The sequence below is a fragment of the Cnephaeus nilssonii genome (assembly GCF_951640355.1).
Source record: "Cnephaeus nilssonii genome assembly, chromosome: 22".
Classification (NCBI taxonomy): domain Eukaryota; kingdom Metazoa; phylum Chordata; class Mammalia; order Chiroptera; family Vespertilionidae; genus Cnephaeus; species Cnephaeus nilssonii.
Genome location: NC_137093.1, coordinates 27,880,502 through 27,902,724, shown reverse-complemented (window position 1 = coordinate 27,902,724; position 22,223 = coordinate 27,880,502). Strand labels below are relative to the sequence as shown.

The following is a 22,223-nucleotide window of genomic DNA, read 5'->3' as shown; positions in this document are numbered from 1 at the left end:
GAAAATTCTTGGGTTCTGGGCAGACAACGCCACCACCCGGGGAGGAGGCCCAGAGCTGGTGTGACTGGCCCGGCCCAGCCTCGGTCCCTCCCCTCAGAACACGCGTGGCCGCTCCTATCCCCCGGGGTCCCTGAAGGACCCGCCGTGGCGCTGTCCCGGGGAAACGGGCTGACGTGGGAGCGGAGCGGGGCTGCGATGGTGGAGCGGGCAGGGCGGGCTCACCTGCAGGTCTCGCCGCCCCCCCCCCCCCCCAGGCATGTCGGAGCGGGAGCGGCAGGTGATGAAGAAGCTGAAGGAGGTGGTGGACAAGCAGCGCGACGAGATCCGCGCCAAGGACAGGGAGCTGGGCCTGAAGAGCGAGGACGTCGAGGCCGTGAGTGACCCGCCCGCCCGCGTCCCTCCTCCCGGCCAGGAGGTCCCCGTCCCCCCCCCCCCCCCCCCCCCCGGTCTCATTCCGTGGGCTCCGTGGGCTCCATGGGGTGCGGATCCTGCCTGAGGCTTGGCGGGCCCAGCCCTGGAACAGCAGGAGGGACCATGGCCCCACCCACACCCTGGGGAGGCCCCAGGCCCGGTCAGCCTGGCTCTGACCCTGAGGCTTCCCCTTGAACGAATGGTCCCGGAGCCCGCCCGCTTGGCGCCCACCAGGCCGCTGCAGGGACTGTGCAGTGGGGGTCTCTGCCGGAAGTGGAAACGCGCACCCCTTTGTTGCCCGGCCGGCGCGGCTCAGTGCTTGCGCATCGACCTAGGAACCAGGAGGTCAGGGTTCGATTCCCCGTCAGGGCACAGGCCCGGGTTGTGGGCTGATCCCCAGTGTGGGGCGTGCAGGAGGCAGCCGGTCCATGACTCTCTCTCATCATGGATGTTTCTATTTCTCTATTCCTCTCCCTTCCTCTCTCTCGAAAACCAATTAAAAAAACAAAAAACACCGTACACCCCCTTACAAGGCGTGTTACTTCCATCTGCTGGGAAGCGGTCCTCCTGCACTAACAAGACACGCATCTTCCATCCGTCACAGAGTTCCCACCGTAAATACATGTGCACACCGCCCATCTCCAGCACCGGCTGTGTGGACACGTCAGACCCACGAAGACGGGGGCAGTACGAGTGGCCCCCGTGGGGGCGGTTGGCCTTGTGCGGTGCGCGGCGTGAGCCCGCGGCCCCGTCAGTGGCCTCTCTGTCCCCGCAGCTGCAGCAGCAGCAGACGCGGCTGATGAAGATCAACCACGACCTGCGGCACCGCGTCACCGTGGTGGAGGCCCAGGGCAAGGCCCTGATCGAGCAGAAGGTGGAGCTGGAGGCCGACCTGCAGACCAAGGAGCAAGAGATGGGCAGCCTGCGGGCCGAGCTCGGGAAGCTGCGGGAGCGGCTGCGGGGCCGCCCCAGCCAGAACGGCGAGGAGGAGCCCGAGGTGAGGCGGACGCTTCAGGGAACGGGGCCCCGAGCGCGCTGGCTGCTGCCTGGAGGACACACAGCGGGCGTGGAGGCAGATCGGGGCTCCCAGCGTTGTAGCCCAGCGTAGGCAGCTCGGAGGTGGTTACGGGGCACCTGCCATTCACTCATTCGCTCATTCATTCCGGTAACTACAGGTTACATTGCAAGGTCGTAGCCGCGCTGTTGACAACAGCCAGAGGCAGAAACAGCCCACGTGTCCATCCACAGATGATGGATAAACAAAGCGTGCTCTGTCCAATCGGTGGGATATTACTCAGCCATGAAAAGGAAAGGAATGATGCGTTGACACGCCATAACATGCATGAATTTAGAAAACATGCTACATGAAAGTAGCCAACACAAAGGCCGCATGCTGCATGATCCCAGTGATTTGAGAGGTCGAGAACAGGCCACTCCGCAGAGCAGGAAGCGGGCGGTGGCTGCAGGGTCGGCGGGCGAGGGGGGGGGGGGTCCGGCGGGGGGAGTGCTAATGGTGACGGGGTTTCCCTTGAGTGATGGTCGCACAACTGAATGGACTCTAAACACTGAATTCTGTACTTTTAAAAGAGGGGACTTTGTGGTACGTGAATGACATTTTAAAAACAATTTTATTGATTTCAGAGAGGAAGGGAGAGGGAGAGAGAGAGAAACATGAATGAGGAGAGAGAATCATGGATCCGCTGCCTCCTGCACACCTCCTACTGGGGATGGAGCCCGCAACCCAGGCCTGTGCCCTGACCGGGAATTGAACCGTGACCTCCTGGTTCACAGGTTGACGTTCAACCACGGAGCCACGGCCGGGCGTGTGGTTTTTTCAGTACGCAAGGAAAGCAGACAGGTGAGGCCGGGTTTCCTGCTGAATTCCCGCAGTCAGTCCCCTTTGCTGGGCCTGGGGCACAGGAAGTGGCCATGCCGTGCCCAGGCAGCAGGGAGCCTGCCGGGGGGCCAGGCCTCGGGATGGAGGCCCTGGTGGAGACGTGACCTCCCTAACGCCTCTCTGGACAGGCCCCTTGCTGGTCGGCCGGGCTCCCAGACCTCCCCGGGGAGCAGCTGGGCCTGGGCATCTCCCTCAGGCTGTGCCCAGAGCGCCTCATGGGATCCGTGGACAAGCCGAGATAACCCGGCCACCTCCACGGTCCCCGTGCCGTGAGCCTAGACGGCCCGCTGCCGATCGGCCGACTGCGGCTGGGACAGGCCGACCGGGGCTGCCCCAGGCGCTGCACCGGGACCCCTGGCCTCCAGAGGAGCGGGCCCCCAGCTGTCGCTCCTCTGCACCCCAGGCAGTGGCCCCAGAGGCAGGACCTGACGGCACAGCTGCCTGGGAGGCCCCAAGCTCTAAGGGGATCAGACACTCGCTGTAAAACAGCCTTCCCTCCCCCAGAGAGAAGAGCTCGGGCTCCAAGGAGCCTTCGCTGGGGCTGAGTGCAGCCTATGGGGTGAGCAAGGGGCGACGCCGGCTTGAGAGCAGTGTTTATAGGGGACCCCATGTGAGCAGTGTTTACAGGGGACCCCATGTGAGCAGTGTTTATAGGGGACCCCATGTGAGCAGTGTTTACAGGGGACCCCATGTGAGCAGTGTTTATAGGGGACCCCATGTGAGCAGTGTTTACAGGGGACCCTCAGGTGAGCAGTGTTTACAGGGGACCCCATGTGAGCAGTGTTTATAGGGGACCCCATGTGAGCAGTGTTTATAGGGGACCCCATGTGAGCAGTGTTTATAGGGGACCCCATGTGAGCAGTGTTTATAGGGGACCCCATGTGAGCAGTGTTTATATGGGACCCCATGTGAGCAGTGTTTACAGGGGACCCCATGTGAGCAGTGTTTATAGGGGTCCCCATGTGAGCAGTGTTTATAGGGGACCCCATGTGAGCAGTGTTTACAGGGGTCCCCATGTGAGCAGTGTTTATAGGGGACCCCATGTGAGCAGTGTTTATAGGGGACCCCATGTGAGCAGTGTTTATAGGGGACCCCATGTGAGCAGTGTTTATAGGGGACCCCATGTGAGCAGTGTTTATAGGGGTCCCCATGTGAGCAGTGTTTATAGGGGTCCCCATGTGAGCAGTGTTTATAGGGGACCCCATGTGAGCAGTGTTTACAGGGGTCCCCATGTGAGCAGTGTTTATAGGGGACCCCATGTGAGCAGTGTTTATAGGGGACCCCATGTGAGCAGTGTTTATAGGGGACCCCATGTGAGCAGTGTTTATAGGGGACCCCATGTGAGCAGTGTTTATAGGGGTCCCCATGTGAGCAGTGTTTATAGGGGACCCCATGTGAGCAGTGTTTATAGGGGACCCCATGTGAGCAGTGTTTATAGGGTCCCCCATGTGAGCACTGTTTATAGGGGACCCCATGTCCGGGCGGGAAGGGCCCTTAGACACATTGTTGGGTTATCGAGGGCGAGATGGAGAAATGCAGGCCTGGAGAGGGGCCGGCAGCACGCCCAAAGGCCTGTGGGAAGTGACGCCTCTCTCAATTGACTTACATGTATTTTAACTGATGTCAGAGTGGCAGGGAGAGGGAGGGAGAGAGAAACGTCGGGGATGAGAGGGAATCACTGATCAGCTGCCTCAAGCACGCCCCCTGCACCGGACCGGGAATCGAACTGACCTCCTGGTTCATAGTCAACCCCCAGCAGCACAGCCAGGCTGGCTGTGTGAATGTTTTACTTTGTGTGAAGATAACACTGCACACAACACTGTGAGGTCTAGGTGAGCCCGTGTGGACGTGGTGCGTTAGTGTGCTGCAGCGTGAGGACCCCCGTGACGTCCGGCATCGCCACTTCCTTTCTCGGGTGGAGGACTCGCCGGCACCTGGGTCCGGCCAGCGGGGCGGCACTTCCTGGCTCTGGGCAGCCTCCTGAAGGTTCTCGCCTTCCCCGGGCGGGCGGACGCCTGCCAGGGGGCCCCTCCCAGAGACTCAGAGGAACCTGGGACCGGCCCCAGTGATGGCAGGACCTGCATTCCGGGCAGAGAGGCCTGGAGGGAGTGTATGAGCTGAGATGGGTCCCCCAAAGGGGCCGAGGCCGGAAGGAAAACGGTGTGGGCGTTAGCAGCCATGGAAAGGGCAGGTAAAGGGAGTAGCCGCTACCCAGCGGCAATGTCACCACGTGGGTCCAGTGTGACCCAGTCTCCCATTTTTATCCGAAAGGAAGCCCCAAACCCAAGCTTCAGTGTGAAGTCTTCTGATCTAAACTTCTGGCCTCTGATCAGAAGTCTCAGAATACAGTCGGAGCCAAACAAAGGAGGGGCAGAGACGGGGGTGGGGGGAGGCATAGTTCCTAGCAAACTCCTACACATCTGTCAAAGCCCCATGCACAGAGCCCACGTCTGCAGCCACGCCTTCTGCGACCCTCCCGTTAGCGCTGGCTGTCCCGCACCCCTTTTATCGTACCTGTTACCTGTGAGTCTCTGTGTGTGTGGGTCTTCCCTCCACCTGCACACACCTGTCTGATTCATCGCATTAGCTCAGTGACCAGCGGCACAAAGGTAACGCTTCACACATGTTGAAAACGTGTTAGACGTCCAGGGATGCTCCGTGGTTAACCTGGGCAGGGGACGAGAGATGCACCGCCATTAGTGAGCTCCTGCTGTGTACCAGGCACCGGCTGCACGGGGTCGTGGGTGGGGGACAGAGGAGTCCGACACCGGAGAGCTACCGTGACCACAGCCCAGCGGAGGCGTGCCCCGCACTGTGCTTCCTGGGAGGCTGAGTCCTCCAGCACTGCCTCCCCTCGTTCTTGGGGGGCGGGGGCGGGGGGGCCCCTACTCCGATCCCCAGCTGGTGTGTGTGTTGGGGGGGGGGGTGTCAGATTTGGGTTTCCTGCTGCCCCTGCCTCCTGTGCTGCTCGCTGACTCCGGGTCACACACCCTCCCCCGCCTGCCAAGTGGCCTCTGTCACCTGACCTGCCCCGGGTGGGGGCGGGGGTGTCTCCTTTCAAGTGTCCTTTCCCGGAACAGCCTGTCCAGCTCCCGGGATGGCTCTGGAGCCCAGCATCCCGACCGCGTCCCCCGCCCAGCAGCGGCCCCTTGGCCCTGTGCTGCTGTGGGGGTTTGTTTCGGGGGTTGGGGAGGGTCTTTTTTCAATCTCATTCTCCTGTTCTGGAACTTTCCCTCTCCCGAGCTTTTCCTCCTCTTTCTTTTTTTAAATGACTTCATTGATTTGAGAAAGGAAAGGGGAGAGAGAGAGAAACATCAATGACGAGAGAGAATCATGGATTGGCTGCCTCGTCCACCTCCCCCCCACCCCCGCTCGCCCCCCTGGGGATGGAGCCCACAACCCGGGCCTGTGAACTGACCAGGAATCAAACCGTGACCTCCTGGTTCATAGGTCGACGCTCAACCACTGAGCCATGTCAGCGGGGTTACCATCATTTGTTTAAAGCTCCTTTTTCTGGCAGAGGGTGGGAGGACCAGGTTTGGATCTGGCCTGGATCAGGTGACTTAGCATGCTGGGATCCGTCTGTGTGACCCTCCCCTCCCCCCCCACACCCCCGAGCTGGGCTTCCACTGAACCCCAGGGAGCATGCCCCCGGCCACGGGGAGAAAGGGCTGGACCAGGAGGCCGGTCACAAACGGGAAGAATTGGGTGGATTAGGCGTCGGCCCTGATCCCAGCAGCGGGCCCATCGCAGTGGTCCCAGTGAGACGACAGAGGGGACACGGGCGGGGCTGCGGGTGGCGGCCTTGGGGTGTGGGGTTCTTGGCCGCCTCTGAATGCACCTGGTAATGAAGCCTGAGTCCGGTGGGGAGGCGCGGGCCTGGTGTCCGGTTGGGCAGCTGAGAAGGCAGACAATGGACAGGTGGCCGCCGGCTTTCGTCCCCAGAGGACTTCACAGAACGGGAGCCGAGGCCCACGGTTCCTGAAATAGCGCCTGGGCGAGCTGCTGGGCCGGGAGGGTGGGCCCGGAGTTCATCGGCAGCATCTCCCTCCAGGCGGAGCCCGGCGCGGAGGAGAGCATCTCGGAGGCCGAGAAGGCGGCCATGGACCTCAAGGACCCCAACCGGCCCCGCTTCACGCTGCAGGAGCTGCGGGACGTGCTGCACGAGAGGAACGAGCTCAAGTCCAAGGTGTTCCTGCTGCAGGAGGAGCTGGCGTACTATAAGAGGTGAGCGTCCGGGAGCCCAGCGGCCCCCGGGGTCGTGCGGAGCCTGGGGACAGTCAGCTCCTCGAAGACAAGGGTTGCATCTGCGTCTGTTCTGGGGCCTCCCAGTCTCATTCTGGGAAGGCTTCATGGAGGAGGTGGCATTCGAACGGGCCTGCCCTAAAGGAGAGGGTACCATTCAGGACGGGGGAGGTGGAGGGGTGGGAGGCATATTCCGGATGGGAGAAACCGCAAAGGCATGGAGACCAGCATTTGCAGGGACAGGAAACAGGAAGTACAGTGGAACCTCATTTCTCGAACTTCATTGGTTCCGGAGGCGTTGGAAAACCGACTCGTTTTTTCCCATTAGAAATAATGTAAATTGAGTTAATTCGTTCCAGACACCAAATGACTCCGTTTTAACCTTATGTACAGAACGTGTCTCTTGTACTGTTTAATCTGTAAATAAGCACAAAAAGGGAAGGAAACGTGCAGTAAAAGAGGAAAATGTAACCATCGTGATCAGCAGCAGCAGAAGCAAAAGGAGCCAGCCCTGGAACAGCTCCAAAGCCTCCCAGCACGCCGCCGCGCCCAGGTGTTCAGTGGGAAACGCCCCCCACTCGCGCATTCGCTCCCTTGTCCCCTGCGGTGCGCGACCACGCGAATGGCTGTCGGCACGCAAGGGCGTCAGGTGGAGAAGGGCGTTGTCCGAGGTGGGAGACGTTGGAGAAACGAGGTTCCACCGTAGCTCTCTTTGGCCGGAATCTTTAAGGAAACTGGAAATAGAGACGTGGGTCCCGTCCCTGAAATGCCGCACCTGGTCCCAAAGCCAGAGGGCCCCAGGCCCCGTGCCTGCCGCCTGCAGGGCGGGGCCTCCCTGCCCACGGCCATGGCCCTCCCGAGGGGCAGCCCCCCAGGGGGAGAGGCCACTGGCACCGGCCTCCTGGGTCCCCTTATTCCAAGTACAAGCCCTCCCCAGCCATCAGACAGTACCCTTCTGGAATATTCCAGCTCTCCTGGAATGTTTGACTCTCTTGCTTTCCGCCTCTCACCCCTCCCAGTGAAGAAATAGAAGAGGAGAATCGGATACTCCAGCCCCCGCCCGTCGTCCACCCGAGAATGTCCCCCCAGCCGGAGTCCGGGATCAAGCGACTGTAAGTGCCCAGCTTCCGGCCCACGCTGCTCGCTGGCGGCTGCACCGGCCGTTCCGGCCTCGCGCCTCCCGGCCCCTGCCCAGGGCCAGGCTTGTCACTAACCAGCTCCTGCCGAGACAGGCCTAACCGGGCGCGTGGGGCCCGCCCCGGGCTCGAGTTCACCTCTGTGTGGGTGCCGAGTCCCCCCGGGGTCCCTGGGCAGAGGTGTGGGGAAGGCTTGCTTGAGTGGGTCTGGTGGGGGGTGTCTGTGAGGCTGGGGTGGGGGGGTCTTGTGCTGCTTCAGGGCTTGGAACCCCAGCTCCGAGAGGTCAGGAATGGGCCCCGGGCCGCCCTCATCTCTGCGTGCTCCGGTGACTCACCCACCTCCCTCCGTACCCCCACTGACCAGTTATTGTGCGTGATGCGGAGTCAGGCGGGGCGCTGTGGGGACACGCAGGAAGGAGCAGCCTGTCCTTGCCCTCCACTAGACTTAAGGCCACTTCAGTGCTGTTGTTTGTTAATGTGTTTTTATTGACTTCAGAGAGGAAGGGAGAGAGAGAGAAACATCAATGAGGAGAGAGAATCAGGGATCGGCTGCCTCCTGCACGCCCCTCACTGGGGATGGAGCCCATAACCCGGGCCTGTGCCCTGACTGGGAAGCGAACCGTGACCTCCTGGTTCCTAGGTCGATGCTCAACCCCTGAGCCACACTGGCCGGGCCCACCTCAGTGTTTTTTTGCATCAAAGACCCTTGGAGATTGTGATGCGAGTTTATAAACCAGCTCGGAGCACTTGAGCGAAGTTGTCTTCCCCCCGAGTCAGGGGTGGCTCTGAGCTGGGACAGTTCGCCCCATTTTTCGGAAGACAGTGAGGCCCTGGGAGCCAGGACTTAACCCAGGCTGTTTGCCTGCCACCGGGCTGTCCCGCCTCCTCCCCGCCCCTGCCCCTCCCCCCACTCCTCCGGTCGCCAGCTGTGGGCGGCTGCCCAGTCCCCTTATCTCTCCAGTGCCCACAGCCGGAGGCGCCGGAGGCTGCATTTCTGGGCTGAGCTGCTCGAGGGAACCAGAAACCCCGCTGCCAGTCAAAACAATGTGCCCAGGAGACGGTCCAAGAATAGCTTGTGATCGCGCAGCTGCTGGCCCCGGGGCGGCTGGCACTGCCCGGGCAGGTCACGCGGGAGCGCGAGCGACTCCAGCTCGTCCCCAGTGGACACCAGGCACCGGTGCCCCCTTTGTGTGGCCTCAGCTCCCGATCGGGGTCCCAGGGACCCACCGGCTGCTGCCCGCTGAGCCGGGCGGAGGGGCTGGCCGGAGGCAGGAAGCAGGCAGGGGGGCCAGGGAGGCGGCGGGTCCGACGGCGGCCACCAAGGTCCAGCAGTAGGGGCAGCGGGGCATGCTGTCCCTGTCCTACCCCCACCTCCCGCTTCAGCCTGGAAATAGCCTCGCAGCCCGCGTGACCTGAGTGCCGCCGGGCCGCTTGGTTTGCCTCCAGAGTTAAACCGGCCGCCTCGTGGGGGTGTTCGCTGGAGAGCAGGTGCTTCTGCAGGGAGGCGCCTACAGGGGGGGCAGGGCCGTCCATTCCGGGGCCGCCCAGGCCGTGTCCCAGGGCCCCCGCCCATCCGTCTGGCCAGCGCGTGTCCAGGCAGAAGGCCCAGCCACGTCCAGGGCCATCCCCACACAAAGACTTGTCTTTGGGGGCCCCCGTCATGCTGAGAGGGGTCCTGGCAAAGGTGGGTGCAGGACCCTGTGGCTTGGAGCCCCTGGAGAGCTGAAGGCATCCCCCTTCTCGTTGTCACGTGAGCAGCCGTCCAGCTGGTCCTGCCCAGATGCCAGCCACTCTGGGGCGCATCAGAGGCGACCACACACAGAATCCCAGCCTCCCCCGGGACAGTAGTTTATGTCTTTCCCGCCATCCTCCCAAAAAACCGAAAGGAAAAGCCGAGCCGTTCACAGTGCGCCGGGGGTTTGGTTGGCGCTTCCTGGTTGTCCTGGCCCAGCCAAGGGCCCGACGCCCCTCCCCGTCGGCTGCCGCCCCCCCAGGCCTCCCTGCACCTGTCCTCCCCCGGTGGCTGTCACCTGCCTGGTCCTTGCCTGCCGGGTGGTTTGCTAGGGACGCTGTAACGAAAGCGCCACAAAGCAGGCGCTTACACCACAGAAAGGCGCTCCTCACTCTGGAGGCCAGAAGTCCAAGGTCAAGGTGTCGCAGGTTGTTCCTCCTGAGGCCTGAGGGAGAGCCTGCCCCGCCCTCTCCTGGGTCTGGTGTTGGCCTTTGTTGGCTTCTAGAACCTTCACCTGACCTCCCCCTCCATCCCCACGTGGCCTTCCTCCCTGTGTGCGTGTTCGTCTCCACCTGCTCCCCTGTAACCTCATCCTAACCACCTACCTCGGCAAGGACCCTCTCCTACAAGGCCCCTTCGGAGCCCGGGCTAGGACGCCAGCGTACGAGGGGGCCCAGCTCTCCGTCACGTGCCGTGGGGCCCTCCGCGGTGCGTGGGGAGGGCCTCCTCCGTGCCCCGTTTTCACTCTGTCTGTCTGTCCTTTCCGAGCAGGATCTTTACAGCCATAATGCCCATGGTAGCGGCTGGACTGATCCTAGACGACCCCACCCTGCAGCCCGTGCGACGACTCGTGTCCCTTGTAGGCACTGGGAGTGTCTGACTTGGTTTTGAGCTTGGCCTTGGGCGTGTGTGCTGCTGCGGCTGCCGCTGGGCTGGCCCGTCCCCTTGGCCGCATTGGCTGCATGGCCGCCGCCTGCGTGTCCCCGGGGCAGTGGGTGTCGAGCGCGGCCTCAGACGTGCCGCTCACGGCGCCCGATGTGCCCGCCTCGGGAGGCCCCGGCCGTCTCGGCTCTGCCACTGATGACTCTCTCTGTCTTTTCTGTTTCTGCTCTAAAACCACCTTGTCCGTGGCCAGTAAAGAAGGTCCTTTAAGTGACGGGTCAGTAATCACACCCATTGACACCCCCGCCCCCCCACCCCAGTGACACTAACACGGTGTTCTCAGTCTCCACGCCCAGCTTCCTAAACCGCTGTGTTTTGCCAAGCTGACGTCAGGAAGCTATTTGATCTGGCTTTTTAAAAATATATTTTTAATTGATTTATAGAGAGAGAGGAAGGAAGGAAGAGGGAGAGAGAGAAACATCCATGAGACAGGAACATCATCGATCGGCTGCCTCCTGCACGACCCCCCACTGGGGATCGAGCCCGCTACCCGGGCCTGTGCCCTGACCGGGAATCGAACCGTGACCTCCTGGTTCCTAGGTCGATGCTCAACCACTGAGCCACGCCAGTCAGGCTGATCTGGCCTTTTTTTTTTTAAGGAAAAGCAAAGGAGGGGACCTGTGTGTTGATTCCCTCTGTGTCCCCTTGGCCGGAAGTGGCACGTGGCTGCCTGCTTCACTGAGGGAGGCGGGGGGGCACGTGACAGTGCTGCGTGGCTGCTGTGCTGTGGCCGGCTTGTTGCCCTGACGTCCTTCTGGAAAGAGCTCACCTGTGGCCCAGGGTGAAGCTGTGCCTCCATCATTCCCCTCGCGCACCTGTCGCAGGAAAGGGGTCTTAGCCGGGAGGGAGGGTTTCCCGGGAAGATCCCACTTGCCCCGGGTCTGCGAGGAAGGACCACGTATTCCTGCTGGGAGGTGGGTGCAGAGTCGAGTAGCCATGGAAGAGGCCAGTCATGTCACCCAGATGGGACTCACACTGAGCCTCATGGGCCACAGAGCACAGGCACACGCACACGCACACGCACATACATACACACGCACACAGCGAACGGGCGAGCAGACGGAACTAAACGCATCTGAAGCTGGGGTTTCTCTGCGGCTCCTCCTCCCCCTGTGCCCGGGAGCTTAGAGCTGGTCACTTACCAAGGTCAGAACCACGAGGCAGGAGGCGGGAGTGCAGAAAGGGGGTGGGCGGTCCTCGGGGCCAGCCAGGAGCACGGGTCGGCCGCGTCTGCTGAGGAGGAGGTCGCAAACCTCGTCGGAAATGCCTGTGATGCCACCTTCATCTTCTGGGCATTGACGGTTCACTCTCAGGGACCAGTGGCCAGTGGTCGGCTGTTTCCCAAAGGCCTCTTGGTCTACATTCAGGTTTTCTTTTAATGTTTTTATTGATGTCAGAGAGGAAGGGAGAGGGAGAGAGAGAGAGAAACATCAATGATGAGAGAGAATCATGGATTGGCTGCCTCCTGCACGCCCCCTACTGGGGATGGAGCCCGCAACCAGGGTAGGTGCCCTGCCTGGGAATTGAATCATGACCTCCTGGTTCCTAGGTCGACGCTCAACCACTGAGCCACACTGTCCAGGGCCAGGCTGAACTCGCTGTTTCTCACGAAGTAATCGCTCCGCCAGGCTGTCTCCATAAGTCAGTTTGACGCTCCATAGTCTGTGTTTCTCTAATCAGAGAAGCACGTGTCCCAGTCACAGGCTTTTTGCTCGTCTCATTTTCCTCACATCCCTGAGCAGTAACATCCGTGCAATCTGGGCTCTGAGGTGTGTTCACCCCGTTTCCTGATTCGGTCCATAAACATCATCACTACATACAGAAACGCTCGCCTGCTCACCCCGCAGCCGCCTCTCAGGCGTGGCCCTCGGGCCTCCCTTCCCCGCGTCCTTACGCTGAGGACACCGTGAGGGCGGCTTCCCGCAGCCCTTTGCCTCCACTCGTGGGAGAGGTGGGGGGGCGCCTCCCAGTCACGTGTGCGCTCCCCGTTCACACCGTCCCCTCAGGTGCCGTGACGGGACACCGAATCCCTGCTGCTTCCTGGCATAGCTCCGACCCGCACCCCACGTGTTCCTCCCTCCCTTGCCTTGGTTTGCTCCCGCCCACGTTTGCGCTCTGTGTCCCCGCGTTGCGTTCAGCGTCCCGTGCCCCGAGGGCGGGCGCTCACGTCTGTCTTCCCCCCGCAGGTTTAGCTTCTTCTCCCGGGACAAGAGGCGCCTGGCCACCACGCAGCGGAGCCCGCACGGCCAGGAGTCCTTCGGCCAGTGGGCCAGCGCCCACCGGGACGACGGCTACACGGAGCAAGGACAGGAGGCCCTGCAGCACCTGTGAGCCTGCCGCTGCCCTCGGACCCGCACCGGAACCCGGCACCGCGGTGCCCGCCACGGCCCCCGGCGGCCCAGGGCTCAGCCTCGCACACCCCTCGGTCCAGGTGCCCCTCAGAACAGAGCCCTCAGACGGACTGTCCGCTCCGAGGAAGCACATGGAAAACTTGCCAAACTCTCCGGAGATGCGTGTGGATGGCAGGCCCTCCGTGTGACAGGTGACTGCTCCCTCGGTTTCTATTTAATGAGCGTGAGTGGAGGCCGGACTGCTGCGTTAACTTCAGTAACACAAGCTTCTTTCAGCCAAATACACCACCTGCCACTGCTGAGCTGCCGCGTGCCTGCTGGGGGGAACTTTTTAATTTTTTATTTTTGTCGATCCTACCAGAGGATATTTTTCCACTGATTTTTAGAGAGAATGGAAGGGAGGAGGAGAGACAAGAGAAAGAGACACACGTTGATCGGTGCCTCCCACATGGTCCCCTGTCGGGGATCAAGCCTGCAACCGAGGCAGCAGCCCAGGTGCAGAATGGAACCTGGGACCCTTCAGTCTGCGGGCCGACGCTCTGTCCACTGAGCCGAACCGGCCAGGGCTCACCTGGGGCTTTGAGTGGCGCGCACCGAGGCATCCCGCCTGGAGGTGGCTCAGACCGGGCCTCGCCTGGGGGAAACGGTTTGAACGCCGCCTGACCTGGTCGTTCACGTGCAAGGGCAGGGCCACTTTTTTACATACTGGACTCTGGTTGCTAAGAAACCAGCCATCAGGTCAGGTCTGGCCTCCAGACTCTGTTTCCAGATTGCTGGAGAGAATGATCCGACAGGAGAGTGTTGCTGTAGAACGGGCGGGAACCTTCCTTCTGCCCGGGGCCATTTGGGTATTCATGACCTCATTCTCAGGCCATACAAAATTATCAGCTTAAAAATTAGCCTGCTAGATTTGGCCAAACATTTAATTAACTCACCCCTCGTGCCTTGGCAGGGCCAGACCAAATGACTTCGAGGGGCTTACACAGCCGCGGCCGGACGTCCCCGCCCTGCTGTAGAGCTGGTTCTCAGAGCTGACCGCCCATTGGAATTATGAGTTTACTAGAGGCCCAGTGCACGACTTTGTGCACCGGTGGGGTCCCTCGGCCTGGCCTGCAGGGATCGGCCAAACCGGCTCTCCATCCCCCGATGGGTCCCAGATTGCGAGAGGCGGTTCTCGGGTGATGCACCCCGGAATCGGGCTCCCTCCTCTCTGGTTCCCGGTGCCAAGTCACCGCAGCTCGGCAGCGCCTGCGTTGAGCGTCTGCCCCCTGGTGGTCAGTGCGTGTCATAGTTACTGGTCAGTCACTTAGGCCAGTGGTCAGCAAACTCATTCGTCCACAGAGCCAAATATCAACAGTACAACGATTGAAATTTCTTTTGAGAGCCAAATTTTTTAAGCTTAAACTTCGTCTAACACCACTTCTTCAAAATAGTGTGCATCACCCAGGCCGTGGTGTTTTGAGGAAGAGCCACACTCCAGGGGCCAAAGAGCCGCATGTGGCTCGTGAGCCGCGGTTTGCCGACCACTGACTTAGGCTTTTATATATATAGATTCCCAGAGAGTGAAAAGCGCCTGCACCCCCTCGCCACCCTTAGTGGCCCCCCCATACCCGCTCCGCTCCTGGGCACTGCCTCCCCTCTTCCCTGTCCCCCCTGAGGCTCCTTTCTTCTTGGTTGTGGGCACTAACTCTTGGCCAGACCTTCTGTGTTCAAGAACATCATCTCAGCCCTAGCTGGTTGGGCTCAGTGGATAGAGTGTTGGCCCGCGGACTGAAGGGTCCTGGTCGGGTCATGTGCAGGAGGCAACCAATCTGTGCTTCTCTCACATCGATGTTTCTCTTTCCCTCTCTTTTCTACTCGCTCTCTAAAAAAAAGAATCATCCAGCCCCAAATGTCCACAGTGCTGAGCTGGGGAGCCCGGTCCACCCGGACATGTGTCAGTGGTCCAGGCCCCCGGGGGACAGCTTTCCTCCCGCTCCCCTGCCTGCACAGCGCAGCACACACTCGTGTGCGTCCGTCTGCAGAATAAACCAGAAGCAGGATGGCTGGGACAGGGTGAACGGCCTTGTCACGGCGATGGCGACCACTAAAGGCTCTGCTATGGGTGGGGGGTGTCACCCTTTTTTTTAAGTTACCAGGGCTATGCAAGACTACGTCCAGAGATGAGGCTGAGCATGAGTGTCTTTTAATGTGTTTATTGATTTTTAGAGAGAGGGAGAAAGAGATAGAAACATCAATGAAGGAAACAGCAACATGCATCAGCTGCCTCCCGCACGCCCCCTGCTGGGGAGCTGAGCCCACAATCCCAGGCATGTGCCCTGACCAGAGTTCGGCCCGATACCTCTCAGTGTGTATATAGGTTGATGCTCAACCACTGAGCAACACAGGCCGGCTGTGTTTTTTTAATTCTCACCCAAGGATATTTTTTCCATTGATTTCTAAAGAGAATGGAAAGGAGGGAGTGGGGGGAGAGAGAAATATGGATGTGAGAGAGACATCAATTGGTTGCCTCCCACACCCACCCTACCAAGCTGGGGAACCTGCAACCCACGTACATGCCCTTGACCAGGAATCAAACCTGCGGCCCTTCGGTCCACGGGACGACATTAGCCACTGAGCCAAACTGGCCAGGCTCGTTTTCAATCCACCCATATTCTGATCCTCGGGTGACCACACCTCCATGGAACTGGTTTCTCATGCCATCTCCCGACACATGCCTCCTGATGGGCAGCATCCTGTTCGGCTGAAGTTCCCACAGGTCCAGCCCGGGGCCGGCTTGGCCCGTCACAGGGAGTGCTTTGTCAGCGAAACTGACGAACCGGGAAGGCTTTCCTGCGTCTGAGACGGGACGGAAACGCCTGCCCTGGACATTTACAAAGAAACGGGCCTTTTTCCTGAAGCCGTGCTAACAGCTGGCGGTCCGGGAAGACGAGCAGGCTCCCACGGAACAATGAGATCCGTACCCCAATGCAAAGCCCTGCGAACGCATGTGTGAGTCTTGATGTTGTCAGACATTCATTCTGCGCCAAACATCTTCAATTCAAAAAACCTGAACTCTCAAGACAAAAATGCCGAAGGCCGCCTTGATGAAGGTCGCAGGAGCAGGCGGGGCTAGCGGAGTCCTCGGGAGCTGCGGTCAGTGCACCAGCTCTTACACGAAGGCCTGGGGGGCCGGAGGGACGCCACCGTCGGGGCTAGGTACAAGCCTGTCATTATCTTCATTTTCATTTCACTCTCACTTGTTTTAGAGAATTTTTGTGAGTTTATTTGAGCTAAACTGGCGACAGTTGCCGGGAAGCAGAATCTCAACGAACTGGAATAATGCTCCAGAGGATGGAGGTGTTAACCTTGTTGTAGACATTACAGTGAAAAGAGGAGCCGGAAGTGGGTCACATGAACTCCATCGGCGATCGATGAGGGAGGCGGGAGAAAGCATAGCGAGGGGGAGGGGGAACCTCTGGGGTTGGATGAAAAGTAAATGGTTAGGTGGGCGCAGGATGGTGAACAGTGAACTCAATAGCAACGAAGGGATGTGTGGTCTCCGCGGAGCGGTGCCTGTGCGTGGAGGGCAGAGCGAGAAGAGCATCTCTGGGCTAACGTCTAAGCGCGGCATCACCATCACCACGTCAGTCAGCAGAGGAAGGGAGAGGGAGGGAGACATCGATGATAAGAATCATGGATTGGCTGCCTCCTGCACACCCCACACTGGGGATCCAGCCCACACCCAGGCAAGTGCCCTGACCAGAACTGAACCGTGACCTCCTGGTACATGGGTCCGATGGTCCCCCCCCCAGCCACCAGCACAGATCTTTCCACGGCACTCCTGATGCGAGGCCAGTCCCAGCGGCACCTCTTGTGGGAAATGCGAGGTTTATACCCAATAGAAATTCTACTCCCAGAGAAAACTGTGTGATTCCTGCCTCAAGAAGCTTATTTCCAAGTGGGCTGAAACTGACCAGCGGTGCGTGGAGGAGGGGGGCTTCTCTCCTTTAACTGCAGGGGCTGGCCGGGCCCCGAGCCCAGGCTCTCCTGGGTCACCATGTCCCACTCCTTGGCCTGGGTTCCCGGCTCCAGGTTGCCCAGCAGCTGCTGCGCAGCCAGGGGTTGTGTCCGTGTCCCGGCAGGGGCGGCAGGAAGCTGGTTGGGTGGCGCCTCCATCAGCAGAGCTGCTGCTGCCCCCTAAATCCACACCTGGCCTCACCCGCCGACAGGGCTCGGGGCAGCCGAGGCTCTCATCAAACAGACTGGGGTCCTCGGTGAGGAGGAAGGGGGCACAGCCGTGTCTGCCATCACCTCCCGGTGCAGGGGTCCTATTGCGAGCAGATGATCACGGAGCCCCGTGGATGCCAGATGCATCGCTTTCTGTCGCTCCTAGAACAAATGACCACACATGTAGCTGCTTAAACCAGCGCACATTTATTAGCTCGCGGCTGTGGGTCAGGGCCAGCCGCGGGGGCCGGGCCTCCTGCCGAAGGCCTCCCACGGCTGAGGTCAGGGTGCTTCAGCTCAACCAGGAAGACCCCCTCCGTGTCCATTCAGGCTGTTGGCAGAATTCAGTTCCTTGCGGTGCGTGGCTGCGGCCGCCCCCCTCATCGGCAAAGCCAGTGACCGTGCGTGGGGTCCTCCTGCCCTGGGTCTGGCTTCCCCTTCGGCGCATCCTGACTCCTTGGAGGAAATTCTCTGCTCTTTAGGGCTCGTGGTTATCTTGGACCCACCCAGATAATCCATGACAATCTCCCCAATCACAGCCTGTAAGCTAATACATCTTCCCGGTGACCTTTGCCGTGTGACACAGCATACTCCCGGGGCCCGGGGTCACACACGGGCATCTTCGGAGGCCTCCGACTACACCAAGTACAGCGTCAGGAAGGAGGCAGACAGAAATGGCTGAAGTCTCCACTCGCATGGAGCTTGCCCCCTGGAAAGGAGATTAGCTCAGAAATATGGTGATGGCCTCGAAGGACAGGACAGATGCTGGGCCGTCAGGACCTGCCAGAGCCAGGAGCGCAGGGGCCTTTCCCAAGGAACGGACCAAGGCCCACGCCAGGAGCCAGGAGCGTGGCATGGAAGGTCAGTGCATAAGACCAGAGAACGAGAGAGGGCGGCGCAAGCCGCGGGGAGGGGAGGTCACCAGGCCATTGTGACGGTGCTGCCTCTAATGTCAGGGAAGACCATCGCCCGTATTTAGACCACCACACCCTCTGAGGTAGGAATGACTGGCATCCCCAATTACAGGTGGGGAAATTGAGGCTCAGAGTGCTCAGCCATGTATCCAGGCTAGTAAGAGGGGGAACTGGGAACCAGATCGCCTCCTTGGGAACAAGGTGAGGGAGTGATGGCAAGTGGCTCAGAGGCGGTCCTGGTCAGGGGGGGCTCCCCTATTCTCAGTAACAACCTGCACATGGCGGGGGCTCCCCTGCAGGGACCTCTCCCTGCCACCCACCTCACTACTTCAGCGAGCTGCATGCTGGGTGCTGGCCTTGGACTTGAGTCCCTCATGTCACTCCTGTTCACAGGTCACTGGGCAAGGCCGGTCCTCGGCCCGACCTCCTGCTGGGCCCTGCCCAAGGCAATGCAGCCTCGCAGCGGTGAGGTGGGTGCAGAGAAGTGAGAATACAGGCCAGGGAAGGCGATACATTCCACTGGCAGGCAATTAGGCGTGGGGAAGAGCCGAGCGCTGGATCCGGACTTATAGCAAGCAGTGCCGAGTTGGTTGCTGGGGCAGAGAAGGACGGCCTGGGCTGGAGACGTGGCGAAGGGCGCACCATCCGAGCACCAATGGCTATCGTCACGGCCAGTCTTTGCTGCGCCTCATGAACCTGGTTCATCTCCCAGAGACCAAGGACAGGACCTTCCTGGAGAGTTCTGAGGACTTGGCCAAACACAACATGCTCCCTCTAGCACCTGAGATCCGCACCCCGACAGGGGCCTTCAGAGTGGGAGTGGGTGGCCGGGACCCCACTTCAGCTGCTGTCCTCTTCCAGCGTCTCAATACGATCTTCATTCACCCATTCATTTATTCAGCCGGCACTGCGTGTGTGCTTGGCTGCGCTGGCTGCAGGCTCTGAGAGGCACCCCAGAGGCCTGCCTGGGTTGGGGCTCCCCTGAGGAGCCCTAGTGCCCAGACTTGCAGAGAAGTGGCCTGAAGTTTGGGGGTGGGCCCCAGGTCTGGTTGCTGACTGCCTTTCACCCCAGGCGCTGGGTCTGGGCCCCGCCTCCTGCTCCCTGCTCCTCCCCGGGGCACCTGCCAGCATTCTGGCCCACCCCAAGGAGGTGGCACCGGTGGGGACCGGGGCGGCCCTCCAACCCCTGCAGCGATGACCAGCGCACCTCTCACACTCAGGGCTGTGGTCCCTGGGCGCTTGTGGCCGGAGACTCAAAGCGTGGAGGGAAGGAGGTGGGACTTCTCTGCTGGGCCGGCCCGCGCCCCTGGCGGACAGGGCCATCTCTCCAACAGCTGCGGTCTCCCCAGCTCCCGAACGCCAGTGACTGAGGGGCAGGCCGGTTTCGGGGGCTGCGCGGAGGTGAGCGCAGCCAGGGGTCTCCGCAGCAGGACGAGCGGGGACCAGCTCGGAAACCCGCAGGCGGCCCGACCCCAGCGACCTCACGGCTCCCGCAGGAGCCTGCACTCGCGCGGCGGGGCCTCCATCTCGGCGACGTCAGGGGGCGGAGCCTCAGTCGTACTGGGGCGGGGCCTCCGCCTCGGCGACGTCAGGGGGCGGAGCCTCAGTCGCACTGGGGCGGGCCTCCATCTCGGCGACGTCAGGGGGCGGAGCCTCAGTCGTACTGGGGCGGGGCCTCCGCCTCGGCGACGTCAGGGGGCGGGGCCGCAGGCGCACTGGGGCGGAACCGGGCGCCGTCACGTAGCTCAGGTTCAGCCGCGCGCGCGTTAGTTCCTGTGCCCGGTGCTCGCCGCCCGCCGCGACCATGCCGATGTTCGTGGTGAACACCAACGTGCCCCGCGCCTCGGTGCCGGACGGGCTCCTCTCCGAGCTCACCCAGCAGCTGGCGCAGGCCACGGGCAAGCCGGCCCAGGTTTGTGGGGAGGGGACCGGAAGAGGGGGTGCCCGCCGGCCGCGAGGGGCCCGGGCTGGGGCGGGGGGAGGCCACTCCGGGCGGGAAAGGGACGGGGGCGCCCGGGCTCTCTGACCGCGCCCTCCCCCGCAGTACATCGCGGTGCACGTGGTGCCGGACCAGCTCATGACTTTCGGCGGCTCCAGTGAGCCCTGCGCGCTCTGCAGCCTGCACAGCATCGGCAAGATCGGCGGCCCGCAGAACCGCTCCTACAGCAAGCTGCTGTGCGGCCTCCTGGCCGAGCGCCTGCGCGTCAGCCCGGACAGGTGCGGGGGCGGGGGGCGCCGGGGACGGGGATGCCGGGGCGGGGGGCGCCGGGCGCTCAGCCCGCTCAGCACGGCTTCCACCCCCCCCCTCTCCCCCCGCAGGATCTACATCAACTACTACGACATGAACGCGGCCAACGTGGGCTGGAACGGCTCCACCTTCGCCTGAGGGCCCCGCCGCCCCAGCCCATCAGCCCCAGACCCCGCCGGCAGCATGTTCCCGCTCCCAGCGACCCCCACCTCCCCCGGTCGGGAGAAATAAACGGTTTGGAAACCACGGCTGCCTCGACTTCCTTGGCTGTGGTGAAACTGGTTCTGGGCGGGGACGGAACCAAGGCTCAGAGGTGCCCTCAGGATCGCCGCCGCCGCGTGCCTTCTGACCAGCCTTCCCCCCTGCTCGCCCAGCAGGAGGCCAGTCTTGGTTGGCATCCTGCCTGGGTCCACAGACCCAGGAATCACACTTGAATGGCAGCCGCTCTTGTGGAGTCAGTTCCCTGCCTGCCTGCAGGGGCAGGGCCGCCACGTGGGCTGGGGCTGGGCGGGAAGAGGGGCAGGTCCCAGATGAGCAAAGGACATCCCGGGGAGAAGGCCTTTCCCTCCCCCAGGTCCTTCTCTGCTGGGCAGGTGCCCGGTTTCTTGACTCGGACAGTTCCATTGTCCTGAATCGCTATCAAGGCCCAAGGTGACTGGGCTGCCTGGCCCAAGGTCACCCCGTATGGGGGTGGAATAGGGGGACAGTGGGCAATTTCAGCGCCAGGGCCTGGGCCAAGGGGGCCTTGGCTGCCCTGTGCTCATCCTTCCCGCGGGCGTGCTGCTTGCCCAGGCCCGTTGCCTTGGGCCAGAATGCCTCCCGCCCTGCAGTGTGAGCCTCCCTGTGCCCTGGCAGCAGATGCCATGCAAGGCCCAGCCACTGGCGATGGCAATGGCGCTAGTGGGCCGGGCCGGCTCCGCCTTTCGCCGCCTGCCCTGTGGGAGACCTAGTGATGCCTCTTGCACAGAGGGGCCTCCGCCGGCTGCTGAAGGAACACCATTCCTGGGGACTTGGCAGAGGTGGGGCCTCACCTCCGACCCCTGTGGCCTGAGCCCTGGAGGCTGGGGGCTCGCCGCTCTCCCTCAGCCTCTAGGCAAGAACCTCCTGGACGGAAGGTGATTTTAAAATTCCTCGGGATTTAAGTGAATTTGCTTTGGGAAGCCGAGGAGCTCCAGGGCAAAGGGGAATTGCCGGGCCGACCCTGGGAGCCTGTGACCTCTGACCCGGGAGTGAGGGACAGGCCTGCTCTGAGCCACAGGAGCGGGGAGCTCCTTCCTGGGGCGGGCTGCCCGTGCTCCTGGCGATACTGTCTGCATCCCTAGGGCAGGCCCAGGGCTGCGGGGCCCAGTCCGTCGTGCTTTCCACCTGGATCCACCACCGGACTGCTGCTGCTCAGCCCCCGCTCCTAACACAGGACCAGTTTCCTCTGCTCGGCTGCTGCACCCCACTCTGAGCTCCAGCTCGGCCTGCGTCCCCTGTGGTGGCCACGAGGGCCAGGGGTGCGGGTCTCTGCGCATCTAGTCCAACTCCCTCCTTTCACGGACGAGGACACTGACCCTGGGCCCCCGGGGTGGCCCTGCTGGGCAGGCTGCCCCCAGAGCTTGGCTATACATTCACCCCCAACTCCCAGCCAGGGCCTGTGCGGGGGGCACACAGGAGCAACGGGTGTCTCCAGCTAAAGTCGGGGTCCCTGGGGGCCAAGGTGCAGTGAGGGCAGGCTGGGGCCCGCGGTGCTGAAGACAGGAGTTGCGAGTGGAGCTTGGTCCCCGCCCGCCACGAACCTGGCAACGCCGGGTCTCTAGCCAGCCTGGTGTCTGCGAGGCCGTGGCTCCTTGGAAAGGAAAAAGGCCCACAGCCTTGGCCCTGCCCACCATGGGCCCAGGGTCCCTGGAGCCGGTCCTGCACCGCACCCCACTCCCCCCTGGCCAGCCCCGTTTCCTCCGAAGCACGGGCTCCCCGCTCACCTAGCAGCCTGCCCTCACCCCAGCGGCTGCCCGGGGCCCAGGGGGTGAGACGCACCCTTGGAATAGGTGCAGACACTCATTCCAAACTCCACAAGGGCCGGCGGGCAGCAGCGGGGGCAGGGCACAGCTGCCCGCCTCCCTCGCTCTCCCGGGCGCTGCCATCTGCTGACGAAG

General features: G+C 62.0%; 2 protein-coding genes across 5 annotated transcripts in view; both read left to right on the top strand.

Annotated features, from left to right (window-relative positions):
* Positions 1 to 22,223, top strand: part of RILPL1 (Rab interacting lysosomal protein like 1) — an 87,930-nt gene that overhangs the window by 6,559 nt on the left and 59,148 nt on the right. Inside the window, exons 3-7 of one of the 3 annotated variants that reach the window (XR_013813039.1) lie at positions 255 to 373; positions 1,187 to 1,408; positions 6,363 to 6,535; positions 7,573 to 7,665; positions 12,550 to 13,892. Coding sequence is in view for 2 of the 3 variants with exons in the window: in XM_079762628.1 (XP_079618754.1) it covers positions 255 to 373; positions 1,187 to 1,408; positions 6,363 to 6,535; positions 7,573 to 7,665; positions 12,550 to 12,694 (752 nt within the window). In the remaining variant the exon portion in view is untranslated. Of the gene's footprint in view, positions 1 to 254; positions 374 to 1,186; positions 1,409 to 6,362; positions 6,536 to 7,572; positions 7,666 to 10,192; positions 10,626 to 12,549; positions 19,366 to 22,223 lie in introns of those variants that run through there. The other 2 variants (XM_079762628.1, XM_079762629.1) reach the window with 2 other exon arrangements.
* Positions 237 to 20,331, top strand: MIF (macrophage migration inhibitory factor). 2 transcript variants are annotated; one of them, XM_079762631.1, is made up of 4 exons: positions 237 to 240; positions 19,626 to 19,749; positions 19,882 to 20,054; positions 20,157 to 20,331. In XM_079762631.1, the coding sequence occupies exons 2-4, from the start codon at positions 19,642 to 19,644 to the stop codon at positions 20,221 to 20,223; spliced, it is 348 nt and encodes a 115-aa protein (XP_079618757.1). In that variant the 5' UTR covers positions 237 to 240; positions 19,626 to 19,641; the 3' UTR covers positions 20,224 to 20,331. The 2 variants fall into 2 exon arrangements, with proteins under 2 accessions (XP_079618757.1, XP_079618756.1); XM_079762630.1 differs by lacking the exon at positions 237 to 240 and having other exon boundaries at positions 19,548 to 19,749.

Coding starts and splice junctions, on each gene's coding strand:
- MIF (XM_079762631.1), top strand. CDS start 19,642: ATGCCGATGTTCGTGGTGAACACCAACGTGCCCCGCGCCTCGGTGCCG. Junction 19,750..19,881: donor CCACGGGCAAGCCGGCCCAG/GTTTGTGGGGAG, acceptor CCTCCCCCGCAG/TACATCGCGGTGCACGTGGT. Junction 20,055..20,156: donor CTGCGCGTCAGCCCGGACAG/GTGCGGGGGCGG, acceptor CTCCCCCCGCAG/GATCTACATCAACTACTACG.